This window comes from Myodes glareolus, chromosome 3 (genome assembly GCF_982192425.1).
Source record: "Myodes glareolus chromosome 3, mMyoGla1.1, whole genome shotgun sequence".
In the NCBI taxonomy this organism is placed as follows: Eukaryota; Metazoa; Chordata; class Mammalia; order Rodentia; family Cricetidae; genus Myodes; species Myodes glareolus.
The window spans coordinates 109746636-109767627 of NC_142028.1; the positions used below are offsets into that span (position 1 = coordinate 109746636).

General features: G+C 39.7%; 1 protein-coding gene across 13 annotated transcripts in view; it reads left to right on the forward strand.

Annotated features, from left to right (window-relative positions):
* Window positions 1-20992, forward strand: part of Mpdz (multiple PDZ domain crumbs cell polarity complex component) — a 153903-nt gene that overhangs the window by 18250 nt on the left and 114661 nt on the right. For all 13 annotated transcript variants that reach the window (XM_085686169.2, XM_085686172.2, XM_085686179.2 and 10 more), the window contains exons 2-3: window positions 4760-4832; window positions 7000-7166. In XM_085686169.2, coding sequence (XP_085542295.2) covers window positions 4817-4832; window positions 7000-7166 — 183 coding nt within the window. In that variant the 5' untranslated portion in view covers window positions 4760-4816. The remainder of the gene's footprint in view (window positions 1-4759; window positions 4833-6999; window positions 7167-20992) is intronic.

The window sequence follows — 20992 nt, forward strand, 5'->3', positions numbered from 1 at the left end:
GCAGCTACATGGCTTCTCCCTGACTCCCCCTACTCTTTTTGTATCTCTGTTCAGATTTCCCACCTGACTTTACTCTGCCAAGCCATTGGCCAAAACATCTTTATTCATTAGCCAATAAAAGCATCGCATATACAGAATAGCATCACATCAATAAGCAGATGGTAATATGATTCTAAGTAGAACACGTGGGTGGTTGCTTATGGGAAGCCACTACTGTGCCTGTGGCTTACCACGTGTTGGGTGATTTCTATGGCTCTCCCTGTGTTGGGTGATTTCAGTGGCTCCCCTGTTTTGGGTGATTTCTTTGGCTCCTCTGTGTTGGGTGATTTCAATGGCTCCCCTGTGTTGGGTGATTTCTGTGGCTCCCCTGTGTTGGGTGATTTCTGTGGCTCCCCTGTGTTGGGTGATTTCAGTGGCTCCCCTGTGTTGGGTGATTTCAGTGGCTCCCCTGTGTTGGGTGATTTCTGTGGCTCCCCTGTGTTGGGTGATTTCAGTGGCTCACATGTGTTGGGTGATTTCTGTGGCTCCCCTATGTTGGGTGATTTCTGTGGCTCACATGTGTTGGGTGATTTCAGTGGCTCCCCTGTGTTGGTGATTTCTGTGGCTCCCCTGTGTTGGGTGATTTCTTTGGCTCCCCTGTGTTGGGTGATTTCTGTGGCTCCTCTGTGTTGGGTGATTTCTGTGGCTCCCCTGTGTTGGGTGATTTCTGTGGCTCCCCTGTGTTGGGTAATTTATTCCTCGCCCCTGAAATGCAGCAGCCATGTTTTGAACATTATTAATAGGCTTACTTTCTCTTGAGATTTTTTTTTAATGCTGCATTTTAAGAGTGATTTGTTAAAAATGTGTGAATGTCATGTAAGTGATGAATGTTGCCTTACCTTACCTTTGACGGGCCTTACCTTAGGTTCTAAGGCTACATGGTTCTGACTTGTTCAGATTGTGCTGACAGCTGGCTGTGTTGAAAGTATATATACCAGTCTATTTAATTTTAGACTTTATTTTTACTGAGTTTAGTTTTCTTCCTTGGTTTAATCCTGTATGGGTGTGCTGGTTAATTTTTTTTTTTTTGCTTTTTAATCAACTTGACATAAACTAGGGTCATCTAGGAAGTGGAGGGATTTTTTTCTTGGTTAATGAGTGAGGGTCCATCCTGCTGTGGGCTGTGCTACCCATATGCAGATAGTCCTGGGTTGCATAAGAAAGCAAACTGAGGCAGACTTAAGAGCAAGAGAGTAAGCAGCATTCTTCCATGGCCTCTCCTTCAGTTTCTGTCTCCAGGTCCCTGCTTGAGTTTCTGCTCTGAATTCCTCCCATGTTGGATTGTGTTAAGGAAATGTAAACCAAGTAAACCCTGCTCTCCCCAAGCTGGTTATAGTCAGTGTTTTATTCCAGCAATAGAGAGGAAAGTAGGTCAGGGAATGGCTTGCATGCAATTTTACCATTGAAAAGGAAAAAAAATAGTGAGGTGCGGTGAGTTTTTCTCCTGTTGAGAGCCAGTGATTTGTTGTAGTTGAACTGTGAACTCTGGAGGCAGACTGTGTGTTCAAACCTTGTTTACTGGTGACGTCACCTGAGGCAAGGGACTTACCCTGGGTCTGCCTCCTCTGTAAGTGAGTGGACAGCAAGGCCTAAGAGAATAATGGAACGTGTGCTTTGAATGGGGTCCAGCATGGTGGGGCCTTTTCACTTGCCTGTGTAATTGCACAGTTACAGTATGGTGAGATGTAAAAAGGGAAGGATAATTAAAAGTGAGTAGACTTGATTTTTTTATACCCCAAAGTTTTGTTCTTACATGTTTGCATATAATTAGTAATGGATTTTTGGGATAGTGTATAGGACATAGAAAAGAACAATGTAAAAAGTGTTTTTGTCTCTGTCACAGTTGTTGATATGTAAATCCCATGGAAACCTCTGGAAGCTATGCTTTTATTTTAGGGACATCAGAATGGGCCAACCGTGGAACTGCATTCTGTTTGTTTGGTTTTAAATCTCTGAAATCTGCAAGAGTAATGCTCTTATCTCTACACTACTGTTTGTGATTTGCCACTGACTGAGCTATCTTCCTTTTAACCCTTGGAGCGGGAACATGAGATTATATTTCTCCATTATTGGCTTGTGGCTGAATATGGACAACAGTGCTTTTCTCAGTTGGGATCTGCTCTGCAGATTCTTCATAAGCCCGCTAGCCTCCAAGTACGTCCTTAACACCGCCATCTTTCTGAGTTTTCATAGGGAACGTGTATTGGCCAAGATTTTATTGAGTATACCAATAACATTTTTTTTCTTTCAAAAACTTACTTTGTGTTACTTATTTCTAAATATGTTCAGATTCAGAATAGCTAGAGTAAATTAACAAGGGAAAGTAATTTTATTTTACTATATATTCTTTTATTAGTTTCTGTACAGAATATTTCGATCATGTTTTACCTTCTTCAGCTCTGCGAGTGAGCACACACAGTCACATACCAAACCCACGAAACAAAAATCTAACAAACGAAAGACCAATAAGACAAAAAAAAAAAGTTAAAAGAAAGTAAAATGAATCAAAAAGTCCATAAACCCGTGAGGTTCATTTTGTATTGACAGCTGCTGTTGGGTTTGTGGCCTGCCCTGAAGCGTAGCTGACCTGCCCAGTGACTCTCAATTGAAAAAAGCTGATTTTTTTCTTGGCCAGAAGCCATCAGCTGCAAATAGCTTCTTGGTTAGGGATGGGACCGTGTCCACTCCCTCCTTCAGTTCTGCGACCCTGACCAGCGTGAACCTGGGCAGGCCTCCTGCATGCTGCCACTGTCTCTGTCAGGTCCTATGTGTCTCTGTCCTCTTGTGCTTGCAGGATCTGTTGCCTTGGAGTCGTCCATTCCCTCTGGCTCTTAAGTCCTTCCGCCTCCTCTTCTGCATAGGTCCCTGAGCCCTGAGAGGGGAGGGCTTTGATGAAGACGTCCAGTTTAAGGCAGAGTGCTCCAAAACCTCTGACTTACTGCGCAGGTTGTGCTTTTGTGGGACTCCGTGTTAGTTACTGTCTCCTGAAGGAGAAGCTTCCCTTTTCAGAAAGAAGGTAACTTTTGAAGAACTAATTGCTTAGAAGGCACAAACCTCTGCATTTTATCTCTAACAGCACTGAAACCGATCAATCAATTAAGGGGTTAATTTTTAGAAAGGGTGTCTAATAATATGGTATTTTATGAAGAGCAATTAAAATTTCCTTGTAAAATTAACATATTTGTGGTTTATTTATAAGTTCTCCCTGTAGCTTTTGTAAACCAAAACTTGCCATGTTATCCTTTTTATTTGTCCTAGCATGCACAATAAATGACTTTGTCCTCTGCACAGTTGAGGTTGAGATGCAAGGTCCACTGTTTAAGGCCACATAGTTATTTTGATTTCAATTCTGGGTCTGAGCTAGGGCCTTCTCTTGGTACTAGGGAACCATTCCAAAGAAGCACCAGTCTTTATGATATCTTGCTAATGGAAATGGATCTTATACTCTCAAAGTGTCTTCCAAATCAGAATACAGAAAGTAAACACTGTGCCTGTTACTGCCCAGGGAAATTGCAGGTATTGGTCGGTGTTCTGTGCAGTCAATGCCCACATTATGCATTAGTAGTCCAAGTGTGTAGCTTCCTGTATGGAGGTGGTTGAGGAGAGCCTATGATTCTCAGAGTACTGGCCAGTTTTTTTTCAAGACCAAAAATCGAGAAAACCTTTTTTCTTTGTTTAAGTGTATGCTGTGATATTTTACATTTTTAAACTAGCATATAAAGTTACATGGTTTGTTATGGCAGTTTTGTACCTATGCCATTGAACCATGTGGTATTGTTTGGTTAGTGATGCTTATTAGTTTTTGGTCAATCACAACTCATTCTATTTTTATAAATAAGAAAGAATCACATGAATTCCTTTTGGCTCAGGAACAGTGACTAGCTCTCTCCTGGAGAATCTGTTCTGAGGCAGCAAGGAGGTCCAGCTCTGGAGGCCATGAAGAATAACCAGGGTATAAGGGTGGGGATGGTTAATGACAGTGGCTTTGCAGATGTGTGTCCACTATTTCAGGATCATAGAGAAGGAAGTGTTAGCAATAGACTTGGGTGGGTTGAAACAATTAGGATTTGGGGATGTTTGAGGGTTATGCTGCCTTTTTTTTTTATGTGGGGGGAGAACATTCTAGTCATGGAGACATTTGGAAAAACCTTTAAAATGTGACACTATGCTTTTTTAATAAAATTATTCAGTTTATAATTTCTGGCATAATGTACTGTGGTACTGTCGTAGTACATTTTTGGCCATGTGTGTATTGTCTTCCGAGTTAGGGCTGCGGGCATCTGGGCTGAGATAACAGCTTTTCACAGTTTTGCTCTCAGAATCTCTTGTGCGCACACAAGTGAGCCCTCTTGTTCTGTGGCATGAAGGTATTGCTGTAATTCAAGACACTGGTGATCCATCTTGAGAGGAGCTTAAGGAAATGCTTTGAACACTTTGGCATCTATCTATCTATCTATCTATCTATCTATCTATCTATCTATCTATCTATCTAACTATCTATCCATCCATCCGTCCATAAGTATATATATATGTAAAACTCATGCTTTCTTATTATTGCAACTATTACAAAACTTTTAAAATGATTTCTTTGCTGCATATGAAGAAAACTGTTGAACTTAATATAATTTTAATAAAAGAATTATAATAACAATAATCACTTTTTATTCTTTAGTTTTTTTATTAAAACAAAATGACTCCATTTTATTTTCTTTCTCCACAGAGCTTCATTTTAGCTGGTGTTTTGAGTCATTATAGAGAACACTGAACTCTGTAAAAGATGCTGGAAACCATAGGTAAGACTTCCTCCTCCGACTCCTCCTTCCTCCTTGCGTTTGTCAGAAGGGAATGTGTTTCCACTGCTCTCTCAGTGTGCCACGCTCTACATAGCTGAAGTAACTGAGTTTTGATTTTTTTATCCAGTAGCACTGAACCAGGTTTCTGTGTTTGTGAAAATTTATTCACATGTCTATAAAAAACAATTTATAATAAAATATAAACATGTGAGATAGTCTATAAATTGCAAGTTTGAATAAGCTTAATGGAAGCTCTGTTTTGTTATATGAACACAGTCGTGGCTTTTGGGGATCCCTGGAAAGCCCAACAGTAAGTGAGGAGCGAAGCCCTCACTTGTTAGTACAGGTGAGGTGCTGCTTAGTGCACGGTTCTGCCCAATAGGACTGTAATCATCTTTCAAATTCCATTTCAAGTAGGAATTTTGGCATGAGAAATTTAAGCTGAGCGATCTGGTTTTCCTCTGCTTCTGTGTTACTCTTTCCCCTACTGCAGTATAGTATTAGAAACAATTGACCATAGAAAGCTGTGTCAGGTGTGGCACACACTGCAGAATCTGCCATGTCAGCCTTGGGCTTTCTCCAGGTAGCTCTTGGCAGACTGAGTACTGCAGGGTATACACAGCTCACCCTGTCACTCGGACAGTGATGATAACTCAGCAGTTGCCAGCTTTGTGGAATTAGGACAATAAAGAGAAAAAGAGCTGTGACATTTGACTTTGGATTCTGTTCTTGCTTTGACCATAAAATTCTGCGTGGATACATTTTCCCTGTCGCATTCCACATTGAAATCATAGGCCATAAAAAGTGTTGGCACACATAGGCAAGTTCCTTATAATTCAGGAGAAGGAAAGGGAAAGTGTGGCTTCCATGGAAACCACTGTTTTCTGGATTTTATTCTGTCAGCAGTTACTAGTTACTAAGTAGCACGCCTTTTAAGAATTGATATAAATATTAGCAATAGATTTGTGTTCTGAGTTACTATGGAAAATGGTACAAAGAACAAACACAATTTTCATGAGTGTCTTTATCATTCCTTGTTTAGAATTTCTGCAGGAACAGTATTGTTTCTTTCAGCTTGTTTGTATGTATGTGCTCATTATTGATTGGATTCTGTACTTAATCACCAAGTATCTGTGGAATGCCAGGAGTGGTGCTATCAGCACTGTCTCTGGTGATCCCTCTTTTCTGATTTCTGTGGTTGGCAATAGATGCACGTGCCGTCTGTCGTCATGACTTGGTCATGACATATTTAATAGTCTCCATTGGGAAAAAAAAACAAATTCGACTTAAAAATTGTAAGAACCTCTGTTTGTACAATTCAGGAATATGTTGAAATGCACTGTTTCCACCAGTATATAAATTTCTAGGCCTCTTAGGGAATATTGAAAATGCTCACTTCTATTGCATATCTAATTTGTAATATGCTTAGTAGTAATTTGAATTATATTGGTTGGGAGCAAATATGCTATTTAATTTTAGGCTAGAGCATTTTAAAGGTTGAAGCAGTACTTTTGAAATATTTATTATTAATAGTTCTCTATGTTATCAAGTAAAGACTACTTCATTTTTGATATGTGAGATTATTATATTTTGGAGGTGATTATCAGTGGCATCCACATCCACTTAGTAATGGGTTAATTATTCATTTTTCTTATGTGTAAATATGACTTCATATATCCTTTATAAAAAGAACAAGAGTATATTTTTAAGGCCGTACAAGGCTTCATGCGATTTTTGTAAGAGCTCACACATCTGGCGCTGAGTTCAGTTACACATCGTCTGTGTCAATTTCTGTGACTTCACACTTTTGCTAACTGTGTCCTATGCCCTGTTCCTGCGCTTATATGAATCCCATTACAAGAGACTTAAAGGCTTACGGTGAGAGGTTGTAGACTCCCTTTAGAAACTAAATCAATGAAACAACTGGGTTGTTCTGAAGCATATGTAAATATGCTAGTTAATTTTGAGAAAAATATTTAAACATTAAAAGAGTATCCCTGTACTGAATTAAAAGTATGTATTTTTGCATAGTTTTGCCCTCAGTTAAAATACAACAAGGCTATGCACTCAGGGAGAATTGCCTTAGGATCTCTAGAGGCACAGTGTCTTCATAGATTTGACAAGTCTTTTGAATGCTATTATTGACTGATGCTTCTCTTTGGAATAGACAAAACCCGGGCCCTGCAGGCAGCAGAGCGCCTGCAGAACAAGCTGAAGGAACGTGGGGATGTTGCAAATGAAGACAAACTGAGCCTCCTGAAGTCCGTCCTGCAGAGCCCTCTCTTCAGTCAGATTCTCAACCTGCAGACTTCTCTACAGCAGCTGAAAGACCAGGTAGGGTATCATCACCCAGGGTGTCTTAGAGCTTGTGAAAAGGGCTCATGCTTTCCCAAAGACTGGCTTTTGTGTGTGTTAATAAATAATGGAGTCGTTTAACCACTAACAGACATTTAGACTCTGTGTGGCTTTTCCCTGCTAGTTATTTTTGTCCCCGTTGTTGCGGATGATGTGACATGATGTTGAAAGCTCGTGTGGATGCTTAGACAAGAGCTCCTACAGGAGGAAGGCTGATGAAAATGCTGGGGCTGGGTGGCTGCAGACTTGGTTTTCAGCGTCGCTAAGCCCTGTTGTTCATGTGATCTTGCTCATTCAGATTCAGACATCCAGTACAGCTACAGGGTTTCAGAGAAGCCTGAATTTGTATGTTTAATCATGTGTGTGAGGAAAGGAAGTCACCTCTGTTTTGACAGTAGAAGGATAATTACATTGTCATCAGTTTAAGGAGCTGCAATTCTCACTTCTTAAGAGTGTGCAAGTAGCACTTGCTTCCATGACAGCCTCAGATGGTGATAAACATTAGGATTTCTAAATGTAACACCACATTTTATTCCTTGTAAAAATTATGAACATTAAAAAGTTTGAACATTTATATTAAAACTGAAAGTGTATCACATGACAGAATGAAAATCGAAGTCACTTACTTTGAACTTACTTAATTTAATCACCATTTCACAGGTTTTAAACGTATTTTTAAAACAGTTTTTAATCCTCTCAAGGTTTGAAGTCAATTTAATTGTGTTCACATGTTTTTAGAATTAATGTAATGGTTATGGATGACTTGCTCGCAAATATTCTGCCTTAAAGGATAAAAAATGAAACTTAAAAACTGGTTTCATAATTCGGTGAATGAACAATTCTAATGGGATTGGATGTTCCAGATGCCAACAGCTGGATAGTAGAAGAGCATGCTTAGTGTTCTCCAACCTCATCCAGATTCTGGTATGCTTCTGTAACTCCCCAGAAATAAAAGGACTCTTCAGAAGTATTTTTTTATTAGGCTGAGGAGTAACTCAATCAACAGAATGCTCCCATCCCCAGAACCCTCTATTAACAAACAAATGAGAACAACAGTAGCCACAGAGAAGCTGGGTGTGGCCATGCTGAGGAGGTGGAATCAAGGGATCCTACATGCACATATACCTGCACATGGTAGTATGTAGTCAAACATACACCCCACAAACTATTTCCTCTTGTAAGTTTCAACTCCATTATTTAAAATGTCATGGTGTAAATTTAAAAAGGAGTTTTTGTTGTATCTATGTGTTTCTCCTGTTTTCAGTATTGATGGATCGCCAGGCTTTGGGGGAAATTACACATAGTTGTAATGAGGGGAAAATTTAGCCCTATACTGAGTTTTGAAATACACTAGTCATCACGTACAGTAGCTGGATCTTTGCCTACTAGCCAGCCTTCTACAGGGAAGAGGGTTTGTGTCCACTGTGTCTGATCAAAGGACACCAATGGCCTATGTGTTGCACTGGTTCTGTTGTTTCAAAGTAGAAATCGGATGTAGTTCTAAGGCTGTGTGGGCCTACATGTTCACATGAAGCCTGCTGGGAAATCTATTGAGTATTGCAGTGAGTTTCACATTCTATGACCAAGTATAGCTGCTGTGATTTGTATTACTTATACAGAAAAGTCTCTGAGACTATAGAGAATCCTGAGCCAGAGATGGTTCTGTGAGGATGTAAGATTATTTAACTCTATAGACAGATTGACAGATGGCAGTGTGGCCAAAACTCTGAGAAGAGTTCAAGTGCCAGCATCAGAAATCAATAGCAAGATGGGGACCTGGAAGGGAGGAACTCAGGATGCACATGAGTGAGGATGGGGGATGTTTCGGGGGTACAAGTCTGCAGTCAGACTGGTGAGTTCCCAAACAAGAGGCAGGGTAAGGAATAGGGGCAAGATATGTGTCCAACAATGCCTCCCTTGATAAAAACCGACTGCTTAGGTGGGAAACTCCTGGAACCAGAAAGTCTATTAACTAGGGACTCTCAGACAGCATCTCAGTAAGGTAGCATTGTGAAAGGCGGGAACTGTTGTAGAATATTGTATCCTGAACAGCCACTGGACACTACATTACATTCTTAGAATGCACTTTCAGGATTAAGTTGTGAGGCCCTTGGATTCTGCTGCCATGTCTTAGGTACATTTGAACTTTTGTCTCCCTGGCCATTGTCATATAGAAGAGAGTCCTGTTCGTCACCGTGGTCCAGAAAGTGAAACATTTATAAGGGAGAGCTGCAAGTAGATGTTGGTTTCTTTACGGCCTTTGGGATCAGCAGCCTGTTTTAGATTTCTTGTTTCTTGTTTTTCTCAAGGATAGACTTGACACTTACTCATCTCTCAGTGGTTGGTGACTTTTCCCAGGACTTTGAGATTTTGGATTCTATAAAGTTTCTGCAGTCTTGTATAGGTGGATGCCATTCTTTACCAGTTCCTTTTCCTTACCAGGTTTTTTTACTTTTTATATGAGTCTATTAAAATTATTTTCTATTTTAAATTTTAATTATAAATTTGTAGCTATTATCTTAGATTTAAAAATGCTAACTTGTGAATGTTTATAATTTAATAATGTAAAGAATATTTTTTTGTGCCTTGACCATACAAATTACCCATTGCTAGTTTTAATTTGTTACCCTATACCTATATTATGTTTTCAATGTACAATTTTGTATGCACAGTAGATATAAATTATTGCCTCTGTCTTTTTTACTGTTATCAGCCCCCCCATACCCAGTATCATTCTGTGTCTAAAAGAAGAAGTGAATAATTGAAAAGCTCGAGGTGTATAGGGCATACTGAAGAACATGATCATATTGTTGCATTAATGACAGATGCTGACATGCCGTGTTGAATTAAACCTGCAATTTTTCCCCCTCCAATCCTTCTCATTACTTCTATTCAATGATGTTTAATTTTTCCAATTTGCTTCTACAGTACTAAGATTGCCCTTAGAAATCAAACTGTTTCCCTTTGGCAAATTAAGCACTTGACAGGTGTGTAACTGAGAGGGCAAGAAAGCCGTGCCCTGAAGGGATGTGCTATTTAAATATTGTCAAAAATATTAGCAGGTCTGAGAGTATAATTGATGCCTCTGTTTAACTCCGCCACATTGTGTATTGTTCTAACGCCAGCGAAAAGGATGTATGCTATTAAACCTGAATAATCTCTAATCGCTCCGGCTCATTTCCTATCGCATGGTTCCTGTGTCAGTGAAAAGGAGCTGCGACTGTGTGTCAGGGATCTGTCAAACGCAGGTTCTCCAGCGGTGTCCTTACTGTCACCTAGTCATCACAGCTATTAACTACAGGCTTTAATGCGTATGCATGAAAAAAATCCAGCTATTGTGGGAGAAATAAACATGTTAGCAGTTTAATAATAGAAACTTGTCAGCCTTGAGGATATCGGATTTGCATATTTATTCGGGGAAGTTGCTCCAGTCCAGTATAGATGTGGATGCTGCTTTTCTGATTAATTAATTACCTTACTTTATGAATGACCCTGGGCACCAAATCACTCCCCTGTGTTATTTGTAGGACCAGTGCGAATTAATATTATTAATTTTATATAGGAATTTGGGATCAGGACTTAGAAACTGGTGTTATTTTTAAATCTTAGCAGCAGAGAGTGATTCTACAATGGGAGAAATGGTGTGGCTAGCTCAGGTTGCCAAGGGGGCTGCTCTGGGAAATGAGCCTTGGGCCAGGAGTATCAGGGGGCCACTTGTTAGGGATCTTGTGGCACGTGGCACTTTGCTGCAGTAGTGGTTTGGTTAATATATCCAGGTTCCTAGTTCTTCTACCTGCCCCTTTCAAAAACATGTTGGCCGGTACACATTTTATTTAGATGTGTAATGTGCATGTATAGAGCCTAAGATAAACTTGCTTTTAAATTTAAAACATCTTTTGAAATAACTGAAGAGATGCTAGGTTTTACGTGGCATAAGAGTTGGCAGATAGAGCAGCTAGATTGTTTAAAAAATCACTTTTATTTTTGAAGTGCCATCTGCGTGCTGTAACATTTTTTATGTATTTCTGTGTTTGTATGTTCTACCTGTTTACATTCAGAAGCACTCCTGATGACAAACACGTGGAACAATGAACAACAGTGAACACAAATACACACACACTGAAAATACCACAGAAGTGGATCGGTGGATACCCAAGGACCTTGGTTTATAAAATCCATATCATTTAATTTTAGTCTCTGAGGGTGGGGGCAAAGCCCAACCAAATGACATAAGAACTGGGGGTTATAAACTTCTCATTGTGAGACATTCATTGAACTAAAAATTTCCATGGTAATGAGAGTTAGCACAGTGGCAGCTTTATAAAATATTTATAGGCATTTATAACGACTTTGTTGAACATCTGAAATCAATGAAAACCAAGTTCTTACTATCTCAGGAGAAAATAGGACACAGGAAAACAAGGAGACAGATGCTATGACGGAAAGAAGGAATAATCCCCACTAACGGGCACAATATTTAAAGTGGATCGTGGAAAAGGAGTACTTTTCTGCAGAAGGGGGTAACAGTTTCAGTTGAAAGGGAGAATAATTACACATGAACAGAGTGCTTTTCAAATGAGAGTGTGGTCTGCAATCAGATTTGTTGTCCTCCTGGGGGTGTCAGAACTGCTGTGAGTGTGTGATAGGGAGAGGTTGGGGAAGTCGCTGTACTCCCTTCAGGGCCGAGAACAGGCTCCTCCCCCATCTTGGAGTTGCTGAGTTCCTTAGTCTGCAGTGGAGTTGCTGAGTTCCTGAGTCTGCAGTGCCCCGTTGAGAAACCCTGTTCAGCAGAGCCACATGCTCACCTTTATTCTCCAGAGTTCGGTCATGGTAAAACTCTGAAGAGAACATGGTCACAGGACACACATTTCAGCGTAGTAAAGTTGATCTATAGCAAGCACGCAGTCACATCATCTCAAAAGGAGAAAAACTCAAAATCAGGAATAGGACAGTGGTATCTCCTCTCCTCCCTTCTGTTCAGCTTAGTACTTGACGTCTGAACTAGAGCAGTAGAAGAAAAGGGCGTAAGGGGGATGGATACATGTAAGAAGGGAAGACAATCAAAGTTCCCTTCTTAGCAGACACTGTACCTAAGACCCTAAATGCTCCAGCAGAAATAGCTACCATTTTCTAGTCATAAAAAATTAAGGTAAGATTTTTAGTAACATTTTGACAAATAACCACTTTGAATATAATTTTAAAATATATGAAATGTGATGCAAAGGATTGTTATTCTTCACATTCCTGATGATGAGAATGCAGCATCACAGCCTAATTTAGTAGTGGCCTTTGTGACGAAGGTACCTGAAGTGACACTGTAGAGATGCTGCTTGTGCCCTTTATAGAGTCCGTTCTGATTGTCTGACACGGGCAGAGTCGCTGTTCATAGATGTCTGTAAACTGAAGAATCAAGTTCCTATCCAGATGTGGAGACAGGATGTCTTTAAGTCACAATGTCTTCTTATGCTTTAGATTGATAGAAAGACAAAGTATGAGGACATGACTCAGAGGACAGAGCACTTGTTTCTCAACTGTGAGAACAGGAGTTTGAATCCCCAGAACCTTCATATAACCTGGATACAGTAAAACGTGTCTTTAATCTCAGCATTTCTGAGGAGGTGGAAGGTGGAGACAGGAGAAGCCTCCGCAGCTCAGGAACCAGCTACCCTGCCATCCACGGTGGCAAAAATACAAGACTGACTCAAAGAAGGTGAAAGACAAAGATGGCCAGCCAAGGTCCTCTGACCACCCCATGCACACATATCATACACACAGACACACACACAGAGCAGACAGACAGACACATAGGCAGACAGGCAGACACACACGCACATTTTTTTTTTTTTAAATAGAAATGAGAAATTTTGGTACGTGGACATCTAAAATATTTTAGTATGGGGTGGGGATAGGTGTGTACATGCCAGGGCATGTGAGAAGAATTTGGAAGACAGCTGTGTGAAGTCAGTTCTGTCCTTCCGTCTTTATATGACTTTCGAGGATTTGACTCAGGTAATTAGACGTGAGAGACAAAAATGCCCTCGTTGTCTTGCCAGCCCTGACATACACGTGAATGTATATCTGTGTGTATACATGTACACACACACAGACACACATATATTGTTATTGTGTGGAATGGGTGTATGTGGAGGTCAGAGGACATCTTTGTGGAGTACGTTCTCTCCTGCTTCTGGTTTGAGGATCACGCATTGCCTTCAGCTGTGATGTCTCTTTAGTCAACTGTTGTTTTGGGATGTTATTTTAAGATTGTTACATTCATGAGGGTTCTGGGGATCAAATTCAGGTTGCCAGGTTTGTAGGCAAGCAACTTTACCCACTGAAGTATCTCACTAGCCTAGTACTTGAGCGTTTTACTGCGTAATCTGACTTTTGTAATCTGAAAGGAGCTATTTTGTGATGTTTCTCTTAAAGAGTGGAAATGTTTGTGTTTCCCCAACTTTATTTTATTACCTAACAAATTTGCCCCATTCCTTGATTTTGATTTGTGATTAAATGGCTATTCTCCGTCTGTAGGCTCTCTGCTAGTTAAAATAACTACCACTTCTTGGGACTTAAGTTAGGACTTGCTCTTGTGGGTGTTGGAGGATAGAAAGAAAGAAAAAAAATGTACTGTGACCCCATTAACAGAATTATGAAAAAAATTACAGTTCTACCCAGTGTCTGTTGCTTATGAAAATGGAATAATATTTTTCTTGTTTCTGGAATAATTTTAGGATAGAGCATTGTAGTTGACTAAGATGAAAATATCTGTGTTTGCAAGGATACAAGGGAGATAAGTGGATCGAAATGCATGATGTGAAATCTACAATGAATAATCAACTAAAGTAAAAAGAAAGAAAATGTCTGTGGTGTTTCTTGAAATTCTGATGTACATTATATAAAATTGAAGATAATGAATATTTTTTTTCACTTCTCATAAAGTTTGTTTACTGGAGAAATTTCCAAATACTTTGTTTTAGTACAGTAACAGCTTTAAGTGCTTGTTCCTTAACTAAATAGTAAATACAGAAATATTGAATGGGCTAAGTTCTTGTTTTCACTGACGAAGAAGGCAGTGTTTGAATGACGCAGAACTGGGTTCAAATCCGGCATGTTTCGCTGTTGAAAATTCCTTGCGCATCTGAAGCAGCAAATGGTGATAATTGTATGATATTTTTTGTGACAAAGATAAAACTTCAGAGGATTAAAAAACATTAAAGAAAGAGGACTGCTGCTGTTTCAGAGGATCCGAATTTCATTCTCAGCACCCACACCAGGTAGCTCAGAACCCACCTGTGACTCCAGGTCCAGGGAAATTGATGCCTCCTTGTCTGTACATGCAGCTACACGCATGGTGCACACAGACCCACAGCTCAAAGATTATTGCTTAACTAGTTCACATTTAAATACTGTTAAACATTCAAAGTACTTCTGCATTAAAAATGCAGAATGTCATCTTTTTTTCAGGAGGGAATTTTTTAACATAAAAAGACATGTGACCAGTGTTCCTTTGGAGGTGCTGTGCTGTGCTTTCTTGGAGTAGACACTCCTTTGAAGAACCGTCTGTCATCGTTTCGTGGCCGTTGTTGTCGCAGTGAATGGTTGGAGTCTTATTCTGTGCCAGGACTTACATTAGTACAGTTGTGTCATCACCCTGTCCATGTTAGAAAGTAGACGAGAGGATGCTCTTCATGTTCTGAGAAGGTTGTGGGGCACCGTGGGATTACGTGACCGAGCTGGTATCTAGACCCAGTTCTCAACTGTAGACCTCCCTGTTCTTTATGTTTTATTGACTTTAAATTATGGAGCATAATTTAAGGATTTCTCTATGCTTTTTAGGACTTTTTAGGACTATTTTCGGATCATTGTTTCTGATAGTTTTTAGTAAATGATCTTTACTAAAAACACACACACACACCCTGCCAGCGTCACCATCACCTCCTCCACCACCACCATACTTCTTCACTGAGACCTTTTTTCTCTTTGCTCAAATAATGGGACCTAAATGAAATGAATCTGAAAGGCCTGAGCATAAGCCCAGTTCTTTAATAGCACTAGTAAACAATAGTCTTCCTTTTGTTATTGACTAAGCTTTCTTACTGAAACTTGATATTCTAGGGCAGCAGTTTTCAAACATTTTGACTTCATGATGATATGTTCTTAAAGTTTATGAACAGCTTGGGTTAGGGAAATGGCTCAGTATTAAGACTGCTTTGCAAGTCCTGAGAACCACAGTTTGGACCCAGCACCTATATAACAAATCTTTCATCCTTGAATGCCTACAGGGCCAGATGTTGGGTATCAGATGTCCTTTCTGGCCTGTGCTACACTGGTGCAGGCCCCTGTACACATAGGTACACACCCTCTCGTACACATACACATACAGGCACACATAAATAAAATAAAACTTTAACACTATTGATAGAGAGCTACAAAAAGGTTTTATGGGTTTTACCCCCAAGTATTGATCATAATAGAAATTAAAGTTGTGAAATGCTTTAAATATTTCTTAATTCATATAAAATAATTATGGAAAACCATTTTATATTTAAAAATTAGAAGAAGCAACATGGCTTTATATTTTTTGCACATTTATCTACTCTTATGCTTAATAGAAGATAACTTCATTTTCTTCCCTGTGGTGTAGGAGGTCCTTCAGTCTATGTGTTACTTTCATTGGTTGAATAAAGAACCTGCCTTGGCCTTTTGATAGGGCGGTACTTAGGTAGGCAGAGTAGACAGAACAGAATGCTGGGAGGAAGAAAGCAGAGACAGAGAACCGTCATGGAGCTGCCATGTCAGAAATGCTGAATCTTTCCCGGTAAGCCACGACCTTGTGATGTACAGAAAATAGAAATGGGTTAAATTAAGATGTAAGAATTAGCCAGTAAGAAGTTAGAGCTAATGGGCCAATTTAATTTAAATTTAAACAATTAATTTAAATGTAATTTAAAAGAATACAATTTCTTTGTGATTATTTCAGGTGTAAGCTAGCCAGGCGGTCGGGACCAAAGGAGGCCCACTCTCTCCTGTTACATCCCTGCTTTTGCATTGTTTGGTTGATTGATTTATGGTGTTAGGTAATGTATATGGGGAAAAATGGCCTTTCATGGCTGTGTATACTGAAAAAGGAAACTAGCTTTTTAAAGATGGTAGCCATTTTTTTTTCTTTTATTTTAAAGCTGTATTGCTTTTCTTTGTACGCCCATGTCTATGTGCAGGGATGTGCATATGCTTGCAGTGCCTGCAGAGGGCAGAAGAGGGCCCTGCATCACCTAGAACTGGCATTATAGGCAGCTGTGCGCTGCCTTGTGGGTGTCAGGAACTGAACTCAGGTCCTCTGCAAGAGCAGCAAATGCTCTTACTGCTGAGCCATATCTCCAGCCCCTGCCATTTTTTGATAGTATACCAAGAGTTGTGATGTTTTCGTAAAAGTTTGGTAGAATCTGGAGCCTGAATCTCAGAGTACTTCTTACTCTGTTGTAGTAAAACCTAGTTGTCTGTCTTGCCTTTTTAATCTTTGTTTTTTACCCAAGTATAATTTTATGCTACTTTTGCTATTTGAAAATTTGGATATTGACAAAATTAAATTTTGTATTGAATTATATAATAAAAATAGTACTTGCTAATAACATTCGAGATCTTATCAAGAAAACCTCTTAGATGTTGGACGGTGTCAGCTGGCTCTAAAATCCTGAGTTTTCACTTGAAAGCACAAGTTTCTTTATTGGTAACTACAGCCAGCTGTCTTACTTGTGGTTGACCCTCGGTGTGACAGCTATATTTTGTTTTTGAGAAAGTGTCTTTTATGTACTCAAGAATACATAATCATAATTTGAATGTGAATCATTTTTAGACATGCACAGTAAAAACTTGGCTGGTCCAGCCTGCAACTCACAAGTAGTGGTTTTGCATGATCTCTCCACTAAGGTTTTCCCCCCTTATATGACACTGTCATTAAACAGACAAGACCTCAAGCTAAGGTTTTTAAAGGGCCTCTTACCACTGCATTGGGACTTCTGCACCAGGTATGATGGCTTGCGTCTATAATATCTGCATTGAGCATGGAGGTTGCAGCAGCGCCTTGAGTTTGCAGCCAGCCTGGTCTGTAGAGTGAGGATCCAGCGTGAGACTCTTAATTCCAGCAACAAGAGGGCAACCAACCAACCAAGAAACAAATTTACCCCGCTTCCCCTCCTTGCCAGGTCCAAAGCTTTAAAACGTGGGGGATAGACTGTTACTCTTGGTGGAGGGGCTGGAAGTGTTTGTGGTCCTCTGTCTTTCAATCTATCACAATACAAATCCCACCCCCACCCATTAAAAACAATCAAAGTAAAGATGCCATCGAAGCAGATGAGAGATGGTCTGGGGATAGGACCCTGTGATAGGAGTTCTTGCCCTGCACAGCCAATGCCCTAGGTGAACTCTAAAACTGCCAAGAAAGAACTACTAATTTTAGAATCAGCATCTCAGTGGAAACTAGGGGAGTAGGTTAAAAATCCTTTGTCACTTAATTGTAGAACTTAATTACTTTGTTACATTAATAATGTGAGTGTGTGTGTGTGTGTGTGTGTGTGTGTGTGTGTGTGTGTATGCGCGCGCGCACGCGTGCTTAAGTGCACATACACACACATGCTTGTGTGATCGGAGAATAACTTGTGGTGGTCAGTGTTCTTTATGTGGGTCCCAGGGATTGAAGTCAGGCCCTCAGGCTTGGTGGCAAGTATTGTTCTTTCCTTGTCGAGTCCTCTCACAGGCCCCAGAACTTAATGGCTTTAAAGGGAGATATAAAGTTTCTTTCATAACACCAATGGACAGAGTTTAGAACACAATTGGGACTCTTCAGACCTCAGTTTCTTCTTCACAAACAGTACTCAATTATTTATATGTGTGTTATGAAATTGTGGGGCGGAGAGGAATCCCAAACTTCTCACTTGAGAATCCTTTAGAAAGATTTTAATATCACAGACCTTCAGAACATCCATTTATATAGTCAGATGAAATACATTGATTATGCTGCTTGGGCAAAATCTGTGACTGGTGGCTGGATTTTTACAAATACATATATGTGTAAATCCATATATACATATATTCACTTATAGTTTTAAGAGTGAATACAATCTTTGTAGATATAGTTTTGAGTGAAAAGTGAAGTGTTGTAAAATAGCATAAGCTGTGAAGTGGCTGTTCACTTAGATTAACTGACATTGTCTAGGACCCGAGTCTACAGTTTTGCACTTGAGGCTGTCCTTTAACTCACTAATCAGCATTGCGCTGGGTAGATTAGTGATTATCCATATATACTTTACTAAATACCAGCAAGGAAAAGTCAAGAGCCTTACGTACTCTAATTCATTTCCTTCTCTAGGCTTTAAGTGTTCTTTGCCTTCCATCTTGAGGATTATAGTGGCTGATTTACGCTTTGCACAGGGAGTGTTGTGACAAACAGACCACAGAAGCTCAGCACTCAGACCTAATAGGCACAGGTGCAGAGACTTTACATCCCCAGCACTCAGATCGACTCCTTGAAATCTCAGGTTAGAGAATTATTTTCTAAATTGAATACTCTTATTTGTAAAATCTATCAGTCGAAGGCTGTTAGATTCTACTTTAGGAGTATCAGTAAATTACAGGTTCTAGACCACCCTCCACTCTGCTGCTAAGAATTATAGCTGAGAAAGAAAGTTATCCATCTCAGTAGATGAGGGAGCTAAGCCACTTGGAGTAATTCTATAGTTAATTTAAACACAAATTTTTATTTATATTTAGAATTGTTACTAGGGTAAGAAATTTGTCACTTAACTGCCCCCAACACTGCCCAGTGTGATATAACTTGATGCTTAACAGATATCTAAAACTTGATGCTTAACAAATACCTAAATGAATAAAAGGGAAGCCTCAGACAATATGTAAAATTGTGCTTGTATGTGACAATGTTGTCCTTCCCTGTAAGTACATTCCATTCTGTCTGTAGTTCGTAAAGTTCAGGAAGTATAAATTCCTTTTGCCCACAGTTGTCTCCTGCTTGAACCCACAATGCAATTTCTCTAATTAGCTTTAAAAACAAGGATCATTAAATCGGAGAGCTTCCATCAATTTCTTTTCAGAGCTTGTCTGTTCAATATGCATCGAGATTGGCTCTAATCAGCAGTGCGCTGGATGAGGTGCGGGAAGAGAGGCCCTATGAGGTCCCAGGCTTGAAATGGAGTCCTGATGTGTAACCAATTTTTCTTGTGCTTGCTGTCATTTCTGCTGGTAGATTTTCTTGAAAAGTCTCAGCGTCTCTCCACCTTTGCATTTCATATTTGGGATCAGTTCCAGAGAGTGGTTTACACAGTTTTGTAAATCTGCAAGAAAATAAGCACTTTTTTTTTTTTGCACTGTTAGAAGAAAAGACAGTGCAGGTTTCAAGCCTGTTTCTCTAAGAGGTGCACCTGGTGAAGCAAAGTCCCCAGGCGAGTTCCCCTTATGTTAGCACTAACAAATGGAAAAATGCCGGTATCAATTTTTCTGAAATCTACCAAAGCTAACATGGTAAAACAGTGATCACTGCTTCCTCGCTAACACAATGTAAGATGACATATTCTAGCATTCGGGTGACAGAAACGCATTGCCTGTCAGATGCACACAAGTACTGTAACTCCCATGTGTGTTCTCTAAGAGAACTGCGCTTTCGTGCCATGCGGTAGAAGGCACTGGGTTCTGTGCCACTAATCATGTCTCATACTGTAAACTTTAATAGAATTGATAAATAGTAGTGCAGAAAAATTTTGAAAGCTCCACTTTTTTTTAGAGATTAAAGATTTATTTTCAGTTTTGTTAAAAGTATAACGTGTTTATGTAGTCAGGATGACAAATCATTTTATATGAAGTTATCAGCATTCCTAAAGCCCTCTTAAACCTCTTCTCATTTAGAACAAACCTTTCCATCCAGAGAAATCATTGTGACTTTTATCATGGGACGAATTTCAGTTACATGTAAATGCAGACTTCTGATATGTATATGCATGCTTTGTGGCTGGCCTGTTTGTCTCAGTTTTGCGTCATTGATGTTACATGAATGTGAGGTTCACTCACGTGGAAGATTATTAGTTTCTGCTCATATTCTATTTTGTGAAATACCCTGGAATATATTTATTCTACTATATGTCAGTTCAGATTCTTTCCTAGTCCCCACTTATTATAGATAACACTACAGTGAACACTCTAGAGGCTTGAAAGGTACTTATTGACTACCAAACTCAACCTGCAACAGGAACAAGTTGAGACTTGATTCATTCAGTGATCTACAGACCCATAGTTACTGCTTTAACATCTGGATACCAAGACAGATAGCATTGGATGGAGAGGACATGACAGTCAACCAATTGGGCTGAGAGCTTCTGAGATCTGTAGCCAGGGCCTCCTGTAGAACCGGCAGACCACATCCCACAAGGCCCCCGCTCAGATGGAGGTAATGGTTTCAACTGTTTTATTTCCGCTTTCCCAAGAGGTCACCTGTACCCAAGGTTAGCCATCATCTCAGTACGTAGCAGAGGGTGACCGTGACCCTGCTGCTCCACATTCCAGGACCTGGGTTCAATTCTCACAACCTACATGGTAGCTCACAACCACCTATACGTCCAATTCCAAGGATTGGATGCATGCCACATGCAGGCAAAACATCATACTCAAGAAATATAAATAAATGATAAATCTAAAATTAATTTAAAAAAATCTACTCGGGAAATATTCATGCCTCAAATACAGATTTTATCTCAAAAGATTTATTACTTTTCCCTTATAAAATCTGGATAGGGTATGACAGA